The sequence below is a fragment of the Danio rerio genome, chromosome 20, assembly GCF_049306965.1.
Source record: "Danio rerio strain Tuebingen ecotype United States chromosome 20, GRCz12tu, whole genome shotgun sequence".
Lineage (NCBI taxonomy): Eukaryota > Metazoa > Chordata > Actinopteri > Cypriniformes > Danionidae > Danio > Danio rerio.
The window spans coordinates 4,218,077-4,237,500 of record NC_133195.1 but is presented as its reverse complement, the minus strand read 5'-3'; the positions used below and the strand labels follow the sequence as shown (position 1 = coordinate 4,237,500).

The following is a 19,424-nucleotide window of genomic DNA, read 5'->3' as shown; positions in this document are numbered from 1 at the left end:
AAATTAGTTATATGCTGAGAAAAAAAAAAACATTGGGCTTACATTTACATTTAGTCATTTAGCAGACGCGGGGTTAGGGTTCATTTTAGGGAGTTTATTCCACCAACTGGGCAGATTGAATGAGAGAGTTCGGGAAAGTAATTTCTTCCCTCTTTGGGATGGAACCACGAGGCGACGTTCATTCACAAAATGCAAGTTTCTGGAGGGCACATAAATCTGCAGAAGTGAGAGCAGATAAGAAGGAGCAAAGCCAGAAGTTGCTTTGTAAGCAAACATCAGAGCTTTGAATTTGATGCGAGCAGCAACTGGCAGCCAGGGCAAACGAATGAGCAGCGGAGTGACATGTGCTCTTTTAGGTTCATTTTGGGTAATTATATTGTAAGTCATACAATTGCAGTAATTTATGAAGCAATTAAATTATTTTTTAAATGTTCTTCATAAATTATTTTTCAACCAAGTACAAGACAATGTAATTAGAAAAGCGATTTACATACAATTTTAATTATGTACTTAGTAATTAATTACTTTTATTTATTTTCAAGTAACTTACCCAACTCTGGCCAAGAATTTGTTTAGAAATTATGAAATGGTCCAAAAATCTGAACTGCATTTCACAATGTACCGTATCATTTAGTAAACATGAAAACGGAAAATATTTTAATATAGCAACAATTCCCAGAATGTTTCAGCTTAGTTTGTTTACATTTGTTGACTATAAACTCTTTTTCTGAGAAAACATTATGGTAGCAAACGTTTATTTTGTAGAATGTGATCTGTCTGGGTAACACCGACAGTAAAAGATCAGTCATTTGTGACCCTGGACCACAAAACCCATTCAAAATTGTACATTTTTTTTTTTTAAATTGAGATTTATAATCACCTAAACAAGCTTTCCATTGATGTAATATACTTATTTATACATCAAAATCAGGAATCTGAGGGTCCAGAATAAATCTAAATATTAAGAAAATATAAAAATTTATATAACTGATCATAAACTGAGTTTTGATATATTTATTTGAGGAAGTCTACAACATATCATCATTGAACATCATCTTTACTGAACAGAACTTTCTAGTGATTTTTGACATTAAATCAAATTCCACCGTTTTGACCCAATCAATGTATTATTATTGTAGAAATATACCCGCACAACTTAAGCATGGTTTTGCAGTCCAGGGTCACATTTAATCATTGTTCAATGCTTGTTATTGACAAAATAAAAGCAAACCTCCTCTCTCACCTCTGAGATATTTGACTTTGAGATATTCAGAGCTGGCTTTCTGTCCTAAGAGAGGGTCGTTGAGCATGACTTTAGTCTGGGCTTTAATGCCCTCGTAGAACTGACCCATAGCCACATGACTGAGACCCTTCATGTACTGACACACTTCATTATATGGCTCCAGCTGCAGACATCTCTGAAACGGGAGGAAAAAAAAAAAACAGACTGAAACAACAAGAGCAAGACTCACGACTAAAGATGACATCATCTCAAAAGTGTCATCAAATAACGAAGAAAACACCTTAAAGGTTTACTTCACTGTAGGAAAAAATTTATTTATTTTTATTACTTTTCTGTCTTTATTTTTTATTAGAAATATGTTTAGACTAACAACAGATTAATCAATCTTTTCTATTGTATTAGAACACATCTTGACCAGACACACTTCCTTTTTTATTGTGCTGCATATGTTTTAGAAGAACAGCTAACTAGCGGAAAATTCAGTATAAGAATAAATTTAGATTTGTTCCAGACTGCTGTCTGGACATGTCACAAGGAGCATGATCTTTGTAGAAGTTGTGAAATATATTAAAGATGCACGTAATTGTTCAGTTCTGGTCTGCAAAGAAGGGTTGCAGAAAGAGGAAGTATGTCTAGGGGTTACAAAGAGCCAAGGGACTGCAGAATGACTGATCAGTGACGTTAAACCAAAACTCCACCTGTTATTATCAGTTGTGTATATATGCTGGAGTCAGGAAATGTAAGTTAGTTGCGAAAATCTTAAATGTAATTCTTGTATTGCATTGGGGTAACGTAATCCAGAGCTCTGTCATCGAATTATTCATTTGTATCTAATAAATTACTAATATTTTTGGCATTGAAGAAAACCCTCTCCAGACCTTTTCTCATTCAGGATTGGTAGAGCTACTCATCGATGAATTTGCTCTCCAGTGTTTGAACTCTCAGTAATGATTTTAAATCACACTGAACTGAGCTAAACTGAACTGAACTGAAACCCTAAAAACTGAACTACACTGTTCCAGTTACTATGACCATTTATGTGAAGCTGCCTTGACACAATCTACATTGTAAAAGCGCTATACAAATAAAGCTGAATTGAACTGAATCATTGAACATGCACGGAATTGGCTTGATATTCCAACATCACCCAAATTTAAATTTGTTAGAAAACTTTTTTTGTCATCATCACTGCAAACTTATATGAGCAATAATATCATTAAACTTGAAGGGGGGCCTTATAATATTTTCCAGAGGAAAAGGGGGTCTCAGGCATTCCTTTAAGGACTAATGCTGCAAACATAGAGGCATATGGAAATACCCACACACATACACACACTTGACTGACCTTGAAGTTGCCGATGGCCTCCTGCAGACTGCCGTGGTGGTAGAGCATCATTCCTCTGAGCTGCAGGGACTGGATGTGGTTCTGATCCAGTAACAGAGCCTTCTGGAAGCTCTCCATGGCATTCTCAATATCTCCCAATTCCCTGAAAACACACACAAACACACGTGTATCATTGGTCCAGTTTACACCTGGTATTAGGAAGCAATTCTGCCAATCCAATTATAAAAGGATGATGCTAAATACAGGTATAATGGTGTCTTAAATGTTGGATTAACTCTCCATCTTCTACTTACAGAAGAGTACTTGCTTTCTTTGCTCAAAAATAGCATTGACCAATTATTTGATTTCTATGATGTCATAAGAATAGGGAACTTAAACCATCCAAAAGGGATAATTCACCCAAAAATGAGAATTTACCTACTATTTAGTATACAGTAGGTGGGCGTAGATAAATCTTTTTAATCTAGATTATTCTCACTGTAATCTTGGCATAAACCTGGAATAATCTACATTAAAATGGCTCATTTAAATTCTGCCGAAGGCGTTCAAAATATGTGTGCTACCCAAATAATGACTAAAAGTAAGTCTGTGAGAACGGGATTCTCAAGCCAGGTGTCGCATTAGACCAGGGGCTCATCTCCTGTTTCCAAAACGCATCACAAACTGCTTGATAAACTGTTCTACTATGATAATTGGTGATGAAAATAAATGATGTTGAATAAGATGTGCTTGTGTTAATGAACTGTTTGCTCAGTTAAACATGAATGTTGAACTGTAGGCCTACATAAGCTCCAAAACAGGCATTTTTGATCACCTTAATTCGACTAAAGTCATAACTGAACAGAAATGGAATTAAGATGTGGAGTATGCAGATATTAGTGGCATTATTGAAGTAAACACGGTGATCAAACTATTACCGTCAAGTAGGACTTTTCACCACACCCACACCCACACACACACACGTTTGTTTTTGTGAAAAGTGGGGACATTACATAGGTTTCCATTCATTTTATACTGTCCAAACCGTACATTATATTGCCCTCACCCCACCCCATCCCTAAACCCAACCATCACAGGAGACTGTGTGCAGCTTTACTCTCTGATTAAACTCATTCTGTAGGATTTATAAGCATTTTGAGAAATGAAGACGTCACCAATGTCCTCATAATACGCCTCCTTTTTGTAATACCCATGACATACCTATGTCATTATACAGATTTGTGTCCTGATATGTCACAAAAACACATACAAGCGCGCGCACACGCACACACACACACACACACACACACACACACACACACACACACACACACGCGCACACACACGCGCACACACACGCGCACACACACACGCGCACACACACGCGCACACACACGCGCGCACACACACGCGCACACACACGCGCACACACACGCGCACACACACGCGCACACACACGCGCACACACACGCGCACACACACGCGCACACACACGCGCACGCGCACGCACACGCACACACGCACACACACACGCACACGCACACACACGCGCACACACACACGCACACACACACGCACACACGCGCGCACACACACGCGCACACACAAACGCGCACACACACGCGCGCGCGCACACACACACACACACACACACACACACACACACACACACATCACAGAATGCTAAAGCTTTTTTTTCTTTCCATTCGGCGTGCGTTATTAAATTCCATTACACTCTCACCAGTCCTTACTCCTTATTTGCGTCTATTAGCCCAGTTTGTCTAGGGGGCATGAATGAACTGTTCATGAGAGAAAGTGAAACTGCCGAACTGCAGTTAAAGTCACCTAAAATTACAGGAAACTCTTCCATGAAAGCACTTAACATAAACACCTTAATTATATTATTGTCTATTAAGGCAAATAACTAGACTACAGATGTCCATGTAAGCGTAGTCAGTGGTGATTTCGAAGTAAGTGAAAGATCCAGAAGGGCATCCTGCTGATTTGACTTAGATGGGCACTTTTTTTGTCAGACGACTCACTGGTTTGACTTTCATTCACTGTCATTCATTTTAAAAAGCACTTGGTCCATTTTGTTTGTATATGTTTTACTCGAACGCATAAACTCTACAGGTGCCTGATAGTTAGATGTGGAGCTAACATAATTGGATTCCCTCTAGTGAACTGCATCCATGCTAGCACGTCATGTTTGATGCGGTAGTTTCACAGTAGGAATACACACAGGTTCTTGGACTCGTTCTCGCCCCCCTACAGTGCAATTTGGCCAGGTATACATCCGCGCTAAAATATCAAGGTGAAAGTCATCAGCTTGCATAGAATAGACCCAGCTCCCAACCCAACTTTAGAAATAGATTAACGGCGATATATATATTTGTAATAGCCTGATAGGATTTTCACGTTAACGCCTTTAACGGCCTACCACTACTATTTAGTTTATTATTTACATTATTTAATTATAAACTTAAAGTTTACCATATTTTATAAACACCACTTTTCTATAGTTATAAAAATATTCTTACAATTAAAATTCATCAACAGCAATAACTAATACACAAGGTAAAATACATAAATAATGATAAAGATAATAAGATAAAAATCTAAAACTGTTTTGAAGGTTTACTTTTGATAAAAATGTTACAATTTTAGCAGCAATCACATTAATAACTATTTCATTTAACGTTTCTCCAGAAAAAAATTGTCTTAAAACATTAAAACATAGGGCATTCCACAATAATATGTTTAACAGTTTGGTTCCTTTTGCAATATTGACATTTTGGTGGTTCTTCTCGTGTGTCCAATGCGGCATCTTCTATGAACGGTTCTCGCCTCAAAGAAATCAGGAACGTGAATACAAGCGGACAAAAATAAACAGATTAAACACCAGTTGAAATCCCTCACCTACTTAAAGTGATAGACCAAAACACAAGCCTGTTTCATGTGATCTGACAAAATCTAGATATCTGACAGAACTGACAGAGTCACCTTACCTGTAAGCCTGACCCAAGCTTTTATAAGCATCTATAAAGTCCGACTTCAGCTTGAGAGCCTCTTTAAACACCTCGATAGCCTCCTGCGTGGAGAAAATAATGTTAAACAAAGCATGTTTAATTAATGTGGTACTTTTAATAAGATTTAGACTGATTTATCTGGTAAATTATTAAATTATGTTTTCACATCATTAGATTAAAAGATCAGAAATACCAAATGTTAGACGTCAGTATTATTTACATGCACACAACATCTCTCTCGCTGACTCAATGTAGACTAGATCTATCATAACTGATAAATATACTATTAAATATTACGTTGCAAAAAGCAAAACAAATTTTAACTTGTCTACAACTTGGCAAATGACCAAAGCACAAGGATAATCAATAATCATTGATCAATAATCAATGGTTTGCCGTTCTTTAAAGAGTTTTAAATGCACTTGGCAGAGGATAACCAGGTTTTTCATCAGCACACTGTGCTTTTAAAATTCTTATGCACGGCATCCTATTGATTATTGCTAACATATGTAATGTCAAACTCTTCTGTGTGTTTAGACACAGCCTGGTTTATACTTCTGCGTCAAGTGACCGGCGCAACTCACGGCGCAGGCAACGCGCGTGGCTGTGCATTTATACTTCTGTGCGCTGTCTCCGTTGGTCTGCATTAACACTTCTGAAACGCTAGTGGGCAGTGAGGTGTAAATGTTCCTCTGTGTCGAGTTTCTTCGCTTCTGTTTTGCTTTTCCTGAACACTTCCTGGATGTACAAGTGACTCAAACTCACTCATTTTGAGGCAGGAACCGGCGGACGTGCAACAACTTTAACCATGAGGTAAACACAGAGCAAAACTTTCCATCTGGAGCTCCTTCACGGGACTCCACACTTGTAAACAATCGCGCGCGCCATTCGCGCGGCTCTCGGTCCCGCCCAGACTCGTCGGCGCTAGCAAGCCGACCAATCACAGAGCTTGCGCTACGCGTTGTTGCGACGTGTAGTTACAATTTTTGAGAGGTGCACGTCAGTGACGGCGATGGCCACGGCGAACGGCTATGCGTCAGCGCCGTAGCCTACGCCGGTGTTTGACGCAGAAGTATAAATCAGCCTTTAACGTTATCTGAACTATATGAGGCCAGCAGTACAGTTTGTGGTAATATTTATATTTTATTCTTACCTTAAGAAGACCCCTGTGGAAGAAGGTCAGGCCTTTATATAGCATAGCGATGGGCTGGTTCTTCTTCAACTCTAGAGACTGCTGGAAATCCTCCATGGCCGCCATATAATCCTGAAAGACAAAGACAGAAAAAAGGTATTTTTAAATAAACTTTTAAAACTAAATATAGATTAAAGCTTTTAAAGTGAGGCCAGTCCTGTTTTTATTAGTTAAAAGAAATTACTTTTATTCTGTATTATTTGCTTTAACTCAGAAAATAATGCATTAAACTGTTGAAAATTAAATGACATGCTTCCAAAACATCCTATTATAAATAAAAACTCATCTTTTGAGATTTTGGCTGTAAACATTCTTGAAAATGTATCAAGGCCTAAAAACAGGTATTTTTTGTTTAGGAGCGCAAAAAAAAAATTATCAATCCATCCATCCATCCATCCATCCATCCATCCATCGGTCTAACCATCCATCCATCCATCCATCCATCCATCCATCCATCATCCATCTATCTATCTATCTGTCTAACCATCCATCCATCCATCCATCCATCCATCCATCCATCCATCTATCTGTCTAACCATCCATCCATCCATCCATCCATCCATCCATCCATCCATCTATCTATCTATCTATCTATCTATCTATCTATCTATCTATCTATCTATCTATCTATCTATCTATCTATCTATCTATCCATCCATTCATCTATCTATCTATATGCTAATAAGCTAAGTCTGTCTGTCTGTCTGTCTGTCTGTCTGTCTGTCTGTCTGTCTGTCTATCTATCTATCTATATGTCTGTCCATCTATCTATCTTTCCATCCATCTATCTATCTATCTATCTATCCATCCATCCATCTATCCATCTATCTATCCATTCATCCGTCCATCCGTCCGTCTATCTATCCATCCATCCATCCATCCATCCATCCATCCATATATAGTCAGAAATATTCGCCACCTGTTTAATTTGTTTACTAGTTGCAGATGCGATCATGAGGCTGTTTTTGCAAGTTTGAAGTAATCAATCACAGAACTGGGAAAAAAGTGCATTTTAATAACGAAATGCAAAAATTATAGTATAATACTGAGAGTTAATTTTAATCTCGTGAGAATCGGTTGAGAATTCCTGCTTTATCAGATGAAATTAACCGTTTGCAGTCCATCCAGTGGACACAATTGGAACAGCAGCTTCTTTTATTGAAAAACTGCAGCTTGTTTTCATACTTTATAGAATCATCTCGCGGAATAAACCTGCGGCCGGAATATACCTGTTTGCGCGCTTCATCCGGCCCGCGGGCCGAACATTTGACACCCCTGGTTTAAATGAGCATTTCATACAAATGTTTTAGAGCTACTGTCAGATATTTGGGTCTTCAAAATTTGATTAGAGAAAGAAGTGGGCCCCGCAGTGAAAAAGTTTGAGAACCCCTGAACTAAGAGATTTTTCCACAGTTTGTTTTCATAGAACAATAAACTTATCTACAAACCATTATATGACTTGGATAATTAACTCCCCCATATCTCCTTTTATAGCCCATTGTATTTATCATAAAATAATCATAAACATCTTCTTCACACATGCTGAAGCTAAAAGTTTCGACTCTGAACCTGTGCTAAACAGATCCAGAGCTATCTATGAGACAGACGTTTAACACATTAGAAATCTTCCATACGTTACAATAACAGTTTAATCTATTGAGGCCAGAGCCAAAGTGCATCATGAGAGATAAGATGTGGTGTGTGTAGTGTGCGTGTACCTCTGATATGAAGAGCAGTGTTCCCCTGTGTCTGTACAGTCGGGCTGAAGGCTGAAGTTGAATGGCTTTAGTCAAGTCCGACAGAGCTTCGCTGATGCGGCCCAAAGGAGACAAAATCTGAAAACACATCATTCATAATCATTACACTTCCTAAACACACACACACAATTGGTTGACTTGGCGTTTGATGCTTACTTCGGCTCTCTGCTCATACACTTCAGGTCTGTTGGGCTCCAGCGCAATCACTCGGCTTAATTCATATAAAGCCAGGTCTGCATTCTTTATGTCCTTTAGAGAGAGAAAATTACCTTTGTTTATATGGACAGCAATAATTATAAGCGTTGATGTATTTAGTAGTGTCTGATAAGGCAACATTAAAACAGTTTAACACAGCCTTTTCCATTAGTTTTAGGACATCCACTAAAATAAAATTGTGTAAAAAAAAAAAAAAAAAAATATATATATATATATATATATATATATATATATATATATATATATATATATATATATATATATATATATATTATACTTATTATGGTATATTATATACCTAAATATTTCATCTGGAATGATTTGGAGTCTTCTTAAAGTTGGCCTAAAAAATAAAATCTGTGTATACGTAGCCATCGTCAAATAATAAGAGTTCAGTACATGGAAATGGCTATATAGCTTCAAACCCCATTGTTTCCTCGTTCTCATGTAAAACATGTGAGTGTAAAGCCCTGGTGAAAAACAGGTCTATCAGAAAACAAAACAGACTGTTGCGTTGCTCTGGGGATATCCATAAGCAAGGCCTCAATGTTTGCATGGTCTTCAGTTCACATTCTACGTCATCTGGAGATCATCAGTCAAAATAGACTGATATGTTGCACATGGGATCGTTTATAAGCATGGCCTAGGCTGCGTTAACTTTCTAATTATGTGGGCCTTTTATTTTGAAAAGAAAATGACAAAAATCCAGCCACATCAGATTGTTTCTTTATGTGTTGCTGTGCAACAACACCACTAGACATCTCTTCACATGCGTGTGAGGACGCAAAATCCAGGATATGCGGATTAAACCAACAGAATCTCACAGCAATTCGTAACTTTTTGATTAGGTGGCTGATTCGTACAATCTTATTCGTACAATTTAGGACGATTTGCTTTGGGGCTGGGTGCCAAGCCTCCTTTTTAAAATTTTACATTTTCGTACGACTGAATTCATATGAATTAGCCACTTAACTAACAAAACGTAAAATAAGCTGCGTCCCAAATGGCACACTTCACTATGCACTCATGCACTATGTAATTATGCAATTACACACTCAACAGGATAGTATATTCATGTAGTGTTGTCCCAAATGGCTCCCTAATGTTTTTTTAATAAGCGGAAATTCAAACCGTTTCCCTGATGACGTCTGACGGTTGCCAAATCAGTGAAATAAACGACCGAATTATCAAATAATACCTGCCCTGAGTATTGCCGCATTCACCATCGGGAGGCGCTGTAATCACTCTCGTAGGAGAATTTTGCTTTCACCATCCAAAATAAATAAAGTTATCCAACATGTGCGCCTGATAGCTCCGCCCCTTCCGCTACGTAAGCAAACCTGTGGTCGTTGAGTGCGTGAAGTGTCCATCATTACACACTTCATTTTAGCGGCTGAATGAGTGCATCATCCGGGTAATTAAAGTGCAATTATTATTTTTAGAGTTTTCAGTGTGAACACACTACTTACACCATTTATACTACAAAATGGCGTAGAATAGTGCATAAGTATGCGATTTGGGATGCAGCTATTGTTACGTTTCCTCATGAGATCAGGCTGGATCAAACATTTATTCAGCTCCACCACAAAGAGTATGTTTAATTGTAGCCTTTGTCAATAATCATGTTTATTGTGTCTTTTGCCTGGTTTATACTTCTGCGTCAAGTGATCGGCATAACCCACGGCACATGCAACGCACGTAGCTGTGCATTTATACTTCTGCGCACTGTTTCTGTTGCTCTCCAATAACACCTCTGAAATGCTAGTTGGCAGTGAGGTGTTTATGTTACTCTGTGTTGAGTTTCTTTGCTGGTGTTTTTTTTTTCAGAACGCTTCCTTAATGTACAATCGGCTCAAACTCGCTCATTTTGAGGCAGGAACCGGCGGACGTGCAACAAACCATGAGGTAACCACAAAACAAAAGTTTCCATCCTGAGATCCTTCACAGGACTCCACACTTGTAATCAGTCGCTTCATGGGCTCACAAGCTCTCGGTCCCGCCCACACTCATCAGTGCTACCAAGCTGACCAATCACAGAGCTTGCGATATGCGTCGTTGCGGCGTTTAGTTACATTTTTTGTGAGGTGCGCGTCCATGTGTAGGCCGTGCCGTAGCATACGCTTATATAATAAGTATAAATATAATAAGTATAAATCAGCCTTAAATGTGCACTTACTAAAAAATGCATGTTTAAGAATCGCATCATATCTGTCACTTGTCTGAAGTGAGAACTCTTTATTAAACATTGTATTTACTAAAAGGGGTTTCCGAGAGCTGCTAATGTAACAATATTTATGTAACAATGAAATATGTTTAATCTTCCTCCATCTCCTACAACCTAATTTCTCTCAATGAAGGTAAATTAAACCTCCACATTAATAGAGGGTCATTAATATTCATGACCTATCCAAATATGGTCAATACTGACCTCCTGCTTCTAGGGGTATTTAATGGGGTAATACATATTATGAAAATTGTGATCCTATTATGAATTTTTTAAAACAGCTGTTGCTGAAATTTTAAAGTGTAATAAAAGTTCATATCATTAAACTTTTATGATATTTTTATCAAATGAACTCTCAGTATAACCACTGTGGGAATATAAATTTATATTTATATAATTTATATTTATAAAAGTTGTTTCCAGGATGTGACAGACCTTAAAATGTCTTGGTTTTCCTGAACCCTGTCTGTCTCCAAAGTAATGCAAATTGTCAGTTTCACAGCATGGTTGTGTCTATTGTTTTCTCTTTTCGATCAACTGGTCAGGCGGTTTCTGTCTCCAGAACATGATGAGACCAGGCCTGAAAAAGCAGTTTACCCTGCCGACCACAACCCTTCATTTGCATGCTTTGGTTAACTGTCCCCACCTACATGTATCAAACTGTATAAATGTATAATGTTTGCTGTGCAGTTTAAGAGTTTGCTTTCGATGATGCCACAGCCACGCTGAGTTCCTCTTATTAAAAAGGATTATGCTTTGAAGACAACCGAAAGATTCTCCCTGGTTTTTTGGGCTCTTAGAAGTTTACAACACAATGTTGTTCCGCATTTTTGAGTATTATTTTAAAACAAGTGACATACCTGCAGACTCTTTTTTCCATATGCTATTCCCCGTCCATAGATGGCACTAACCAGTTCAGGATCTCCCTGAGATGACAGAAAACAGTACATACAAGTACACACTATTATTATTATTATTATTATTATAACTACAATAATATTATTACATTACAGGAAATTCAATGTAAAATCTAAACCATGAAATGTGTGCAAAACACTGAGGTTTCCAAAATAAGAACAGATAACAGTTGAACAGTAACAGTTGAAAGGTCAACAACAGACACTTTGTCATGTGACTTAATGCGAAACAGCTGATTATTTTGAGCATTTAATAAAAGCATATATTACAGTATATACATAAGTACCTGTTTATTTTGTACTGCTGATAAAACAAGCAAAAAAGCTTAGATAAAAACAAGCTTAAAAAGGTTATGTCAACTAGCAGCCTAAAATGATGTTAGTTGAAAACATCTTAGATTTAATTATGCATAAAAAAGTTGCAATCTTTAAATCAAAAGAACTTCACAAGTCACCCCAAATGATAAAAAAAAATACTCCAGTAATTTATAGTAGGGAGACGTAGAGGTGCAGTAGGTAGTGCTGTTGCCTCACAGCAAGAAGGTCGCTGAGTCGCTGGTTCGAGCCTCGGCTCAGTTGGCGTTTCTGTGTGGAGTTTGCATGTTCTCCCTGCCTTCGCGTGGGTTTCCTCCGGGTGCTCCGGTTTCCCCCCACAGTCCAAAGACATGCGGTACAGGTGAATTGAGTAGGCTAAATTGTCCATAGTGTATGGGTCTGTGTGTATGTTTTCCAGAGATGGGTTGCGGCTGGAAGGGCATTCGAGAACGTGCTGGAGAAGTTGGCGGTTCATTCCACTATTGCGATCCCAGATTAATAAAGGGACTAAGCCAACAAGAAAATGAATGACTGAATGAAAAATTATGGTTTGCATAAAACAAAAATGAAGCACTGCAGTTATATTAAGTTGCAAAAATAGATGAAGATATATAATAGATATTAAAAAAAAAGTTTTATAAGGGGTTTAAACACTATTGTGTGGCAACAGTGTGTGAATATAACCAACCTCTAATGGTAAAAATGCATTAATTCTATCTTTTTATTGATGTCACTTTATAAAAGCAGTCTGCAGAAACACAATGATTGGCATTCTCACATTCTCGCATGTGTCATCAGAGGGGGAAAACCACGCCCATTATTGACAATTTCGCCCTCGTTAGCATAAGCAGCCCTGAGTTAGAAGCAGCTGAACGCCACTAGCATTTTGAATCTGTAGCTCCGCCTTCTTTTGAAAAGAGAGATGGGAGCATAATCTCATTTGCATTTAAAGCGACAGTGACCAAAACGACATATTTAGGATTAAAGCCTAAAGGGGGCAGATTCAAAGAGTTATAAAACATTAATTATGTGGTATTGTGAGCTGAAACTTCACATACACACTCTAGGGACATCAGAGATTTATTTGACATCTTGTAAAAATGGGTATAATAGGTACCCTTTAAATGTAAAAAAAAAATATATAATAAATTCTGAATGAAACTGACCTGCAGCAGTAAGGAGAAGTGCTTGATGGCTTCATCATACAGTCCGTTTCCAATAAGAACATAACCTATGGCTGAATTACAAACAAAGAGTGTTAGAGGCTTTCATTACACACAGACAAGTACACAAAAACACAAAACACAGCTGACACACACCGAGCTCTTCATTGGTATTTTGGTTGTCCACAGCGAAAGGAAACCGCCGCTGTTCGACAAACAACTTTGCCTGATTCTGCGGTGAAAGAAAGAGGGAGGAAAGAAAGGAAAGCATGTCAGGAAGTCTGTCAACCTCTTACAATCAATCCAACCAAAGAGTGGATGGAAAAAACAATGCAAAGACATCCATAATAACAGAGGACGAGGAGGATAAACAACGCTTGTGCTAGATAGGAAGTGTTTGGTTTTAGGTCAAAACTACTTCTCATCCCAATGTGTGTTTACAGTGTTTTAAGATCTAAATGCAGGTGTTTAAGGATAGGGTTCAGCTACAAATACACATTTTCTGCCATCATTTAATTACCCTGATGTAGTGTCATTTCAGAACCTGTATGACTTTCTTCCATAAAAACACAAACGTACAATATCGGATTGATAAAATGGATAAATGTGATCAAACTTTAAATTGTGCTTATTTTCCAATGTAAAAACTAACCGTGCCAGAAACTAGTAAGATTATAATGAACTATAACTATCAGGGTGTAATAATCTAGTAAATTGTAAAAACTTAAGCTTTTTCCAACTTTTTCCAGCAACCAAAACAATTAATTTAGTTACCTTAATGTACTTATTTTACTAAAACTAATAATAATAATAATAATAATAATAATAATAATAATAATGAAAATGGGTAAAAATAAAATAAAAAGTTGATTTAAAAAGTAAAGTAATTGAAATAACAACTTCAAGTATTATTATTATTATTATTATTATTATTATTATTATTATTATAGTCAAACCTGAATTACAACTAACACAGAACATGTCAAAATAAAACTTTTATATTTTGCTAACTTAATGTATTTAAATAAATACACCAAACAAAATTATATACAGAAAAAATATCAAAATATAAATAAATATCTAAAAGAAATATAGATAAAGATATAAAGGGAATAAATTAAAACGACAACCCATATATATTATTATTTAAACTTCAACTAAAATGAACACAGAAAATAAAACATGAAATAAAAGAACTAAATAAAATCATGTTTAGATAAATGAATGTACTTAAATAACGAAAACAAACAAAAATATAAATAAAATAATAAAAAAATTATATAACATATATATTCTATAAAAATATGTATACAACAGTTCTCAACAATTCTGATTGGCTGATAGCCGTGCAATATTCTGCAATTACAGCATTCTGCATATACCCTTGTGTATTACTCCTCCCACATAGAGTGACAGCTGTTAGACAACAATGTACTTGTGAGGCTTTATTTAGGTGAGAATGTAGTTGTTTAGATTGCAACTGTGTAGCTTACTTACAACTATAGAGCCTATTTTAAATATTGATTATTTCTGAAATCGGTGGCCATCAGCCTGTCATACTGAGCAAAGACGGTTGAGTCACAAGATGGTGACAGAGACTGCAAAATAAGTCCTTAGCGGAAAAAAAAACTTTTCTTTTCGTATTTCAAACTACATTTGACAAAATCATTATTAAACTGGAAAGGGACTTTCTAAATCTATCTCTCTCTATTGTATGCTGTAGTGCTGTATTTATATCACAGTAATCTGGTAGTGCTTGCTTTGACTTTTTCAGGGTTATTTATTGTGATATCCCGATTGCAACAGAGAAATACTGGGAAATCTCTGTAGACTGATGGTATTTCATGCAGTTCAGCCTTATAATCTTAAAATGTCAGCAAAATCACCTGTTTTGACATCAATTTAGGCTGTGTGCGAAACCGCATACTTCCATACTATATAGTACGCTAAAATCAGTATGCGAGCCGAGTAGTATGTCCAAATTCATAGAATTCGAAAATCAGTAGGCGAGAAGTACCCGGATGACTTACTACTTCCGGGGAGATTCTGAAGTGCGCATCCCATGCACGGTGCGCTATCCCATAATGCCCCGTGAGAGAATTCATGAATGGAAGTGAGATGACGCAACTGACGCAGGTAGGTCACATGACCATGACAAAATGGCGGATGTAGTACGTCCGAATTCCATTCATACTTTTCACATTCATACTGTATAGAACGTATTTTTCTAACAGCCGAGTAGTACGTTTAAATTCAAATGCAGTACCTACTGAGTAGTAGGCTGTTTCTGACGCAGCCTTAGACATTACGCTAGGGAATCATTCAAATACTAGCTCTGCAGTGATGTGTTTTAAAGCTACAGTTTCTGCTGTTCTGACGTCAGCTGCACATGTGATTGAATGGCGGAAGATATTCCTTATACAAAATAATTTCTGAGACTCTCCGTGTATGATTTTCTTTTTTATATTCACAATTATACCGTCAAACTGTTGTATAAACACAATATCACACTTGAGCAGTGTGATATGGCTGTAAATCATCACTGGTGGGCCATTAATAATAATAATAATAATAATAATAATAATAATAATAATAATAAACAAATAAATAACGAATATAGCCTATTATAATAATAAAATATATAGAACAATAAAACATTCACTTTTCTTGTTACACCAAAGAAAATAAAACAATTTAAAGTAACATGAAAGCAAATAAACAATGAAAGCATTTTTTATTTGGACTGAATTATTTCTTTAATGATAATGCAAAAGCAACTCACAAGGATTTTCTCGGCGTTGAGTGAGAAGACGGACTCGCAGGGCGGGCTGCTTCCCTCCTCACAGTCTGGATCCTCCAGCTGCAGGATTGAGGACTCTGAGGAACCAACGGGACACACAAAATCACCAACCAACCACAACCACATGTCTGGTTTTCGAAAAAAAAATACTTCATCTTCTAATGTAGACCGCTAGTTTGTGAAAGGCTTTTCTTCATAATAATAACCAAAATCAAGTGCAGACTAGATTTAGAATCAAAACATTATCATTATAATAAAAAATCATGAAAATAAAGATGTGAAAGTTGAATTCTTATTAAATTTTCGCATTTTAGATTACATCACAACAAACTTTCCATGTTTCCATTTACACTGTCTGAAAAAAAGTCTAGTCGTCGATCCTAGTTGTGAGAGCAACGAATAATAACATGATTTCTAGTCGATCATTTGGAAAAGTGGCAGAAGGTCAATTTTTCCCGTGAATCATCTGTTAAACTGCATCCCAATCATCACCAATACTGCAAAAGACCTACTGGAACCCGCATGGACTCAAGATTCTCACAGATATCAGTCAAGTTTGGTGAAGGAAAAATCATGGTATTTATATATATATAATATATATATATATATATACACATAAATACATACATACATGCATACATCGATTTTTTTTTCTTCTTTTTAACATATTTTCCAAATGTATTTAACAGAGCAAGGAAATTTTCACAGTGTGTCTGATAATATTTTTTCTTCTGGAGAAAGTCTGATTTGTTTTGTTTCGGCTAAAATAAAAGCAGTTATTAATTTTTTAAACACCATTTTAGGGACAAAATTATTAGCCCCTTTAAGCTATATTTTTTCTCGATAGTCTACAGAACAAGCCATCATTATACAATAACTTGCCTAATTACCCTAACCTGCCTAGTTAACCTAATTAACCTAGTTAAGCCTTTAATAGTCACTTTAAGCTGTATAGAAGTGTCTTGAAAAATATCTAGTAAAATATTATTTACTGTCATCATGGCAAAGATAAAATAAATCAGTTATTAGAAATGAGTTATTAAAACTATTATGTTTAGAAATGTGTTGAAAAAAATCTTCTCTGCGTTAAACAGAAATTGGGGTAAAAATAGACAAGCGGTCTAATAATTCAGGGGGGCTAAAAATTCTGACTTCAACTGTATGTGTGTGTGTGTGTGTGTATATATATATATATATATATATATATATATATATATATATATATATATATATATATATATATATATATATATATATATATATATATGTGTGTGTGTGTGTGTGTGTATGCATGTATATACATAACAAAGTCTTCCTCTAATACATCTGTGTCTCCCACAGTCACAGATACTACTCCAGACAGTAAAGTGTTGCCCACAATCGAGGCATCTCTTTACTTAAAGCGTGTTAGTCCAGCATGTCCTGTTCCCCATCCTGTTCGGTCCACACTTTGACGGTGCGCCGCTGTTCTCCTCTTAACCTGCACTCACAATGCGATGTTCAGACCCCACTGCGTTAATCACGTCAGCTAAACTCTCCCACTCTTTCTTTCTTCTTTTGTTATTAATTCCGGAGGACAAACTTAATAACACTGTTTTTCTCCTGTCTACCTCTGATAGGAGCACCTCCAATTCACATTCGGTGAAGTTTCTCTTCTTGCTTGCTTTTTCGTTTGGTTTTGCCAAAGTGGAGTCATTACCATATTTATACAGGGGAGGAGGCAGGGAGGGGTTTTGGCATGCGCATGTTGCGCTCAGTTTCACTGTAATTCAGATGTACAAAGAGAATATGCGTTTCATACATCAGAACTGTTTACTGCGTACGCACATTTACAGCTTTGTCCGTACGCAATGATTAAGTATTAATTCAACACAAGTCTTCGTACATGAGGCCCCAGAGGAAAATGCACACCTTCATTGGAAATGACAAACCTACACCCTAAGCTTACTGCCGTTACTTCCAAGGTGCGCACTCAGCAGCTACATTTTAATAAAACTATAGCCTTCATACCAAATCTTTTTTCATCAATATTGACAATAGTGTTTGTTCAATAAATATCAATACTGATTTTTTCACCCAGCCCAACCATGTGCATATACCACACTGTATAAATTTCATATCTCATTCATTCATTTTCTTTTCAGCTTAGTCCCCTTATTAATCCAGGGTCGCAACAGCGGAATGAACCGCCAACTTATCCTGCACATGTTTCACTCAGCGGAGGTCTTTCCAGCCCATACACACTCACACACTACAGACAATTTTAGTCTAGCCAATTCACCTGTACTGCATGTCTTTGGACTGTGGGGGAAACCAGAGCACCCGGAGGAAACCCACACGAACACGGGGAGAACATGCAAACTCCACACAGAAAGGCTTGAACCAGCGAATGTGCTACTCATTGCGCCACCCTAAATTTCATATAGAAATAATTAACTTTTTTCAACTTTATGCTTGCATGTGTGTATTTATATAGGATATACGTTTTAAAATATACAAAGTACACACTTTAATCACGCCGAAACAAACTTTTATTTTGGTATCAATTAATCGCGATTAATTTTTGCTCGGTTTTGACTGGTTACACTTCTACTGTTACACGATATTGTTTTATTTCTGTATCTTTTAAGTGTAAAGCACTTGGAGACTTGGATTTTGAGCCTTCCTATACACAAATAGATGTATTATTGGTGTTATTAAGTTTATATAACAGTTAATAATCCATACAAGACTTCAGAGTTTGCCAAAATTAGCCTACTTTCTCCAAACATGTACTGTACACACTATGGGTTTCAGCACATATAACGAGTACATCATAATGTCAGCTTGTACGCGGATAATGTGAGTTTGTGCGGTGTGTTCTAGTTAGTTTTTCTCAGCATGTTATGATCTCGTGTCACGATATAAGCGGAAGAGAGCGAATCTGAAACCCATCCGACAGTTCAGGACGTGGCAGAAGCTCACCGCAGTCCGCCGCATATTCCTCCCACTCGGCCGGAGAGCTGCAGCCGTGCTTGTGGAGCTCACTGTTGAAGAAGGTCAAGGTGGAGAAATACTCGCTGGACAAAATAGCTCCGCATAAATACAGCAGCGACAGAACCGCCAGCACAACACCCCCGCCAGCAGGTGCCATGTTGTGAGTAATGTTATGAGCAGGTGAGGAGCGGTGTGGCCTGGGTAATGTAGTCACATAAGCGTAGAACGCAAGAGGCGGTGGAGTGGGATAGAACTACACTTCCCGTCA

The 19,424-nt window shown here is 37.1% G+C and overlaps 1 protein-coding gene across 2 annotated transcripts in view; it reads right to left on the bottom strand.

Moving 5' to 3' along the window:
* The window catches only part of ttc13 (tetratricopeptide repeat domain 13), a 44,167-nt gene extending 24,822 nt beyond the window's left edge, over nt 1–19,345 (bottom strand). Inside the window, 11 exon segments of one of the 2 annotated variants that reach the window (NM_001130627.1) lie at nt 1,244–1,418; nt 2,589–2,730; nt 5,576–5,658; nt 6,750–6,860; nt 8,507–8,623; nt 8,702–8,794; nt 11,846–11,911; nt 13,384–13,454; nt 13,537–13,612; nt 16,163–16,257; nt 19,145–19,345. In NM_001130627.1, the coding sequence (NP_001124099.1) occupies nt 1,244–1,418; nt 2,589–2,730; nt 5,576–5,658; nt 6,750–6,860; nt 8,507–8,623; nt 8,702–8,794; nt 11,846–11,911; nt 13,384–13,454; nt 13,537–13,612; nt 16,163–16,257; nt 19,145–19,313 (1,198 nt within the window). In that variant the 5' untranslated portion in view covers nt 19,314–19,345. 2 annotated transcript variants of the gene reach the window in all.
* Nucleotides 19,346–19,424: the final 79 nt, after the last annotated feature.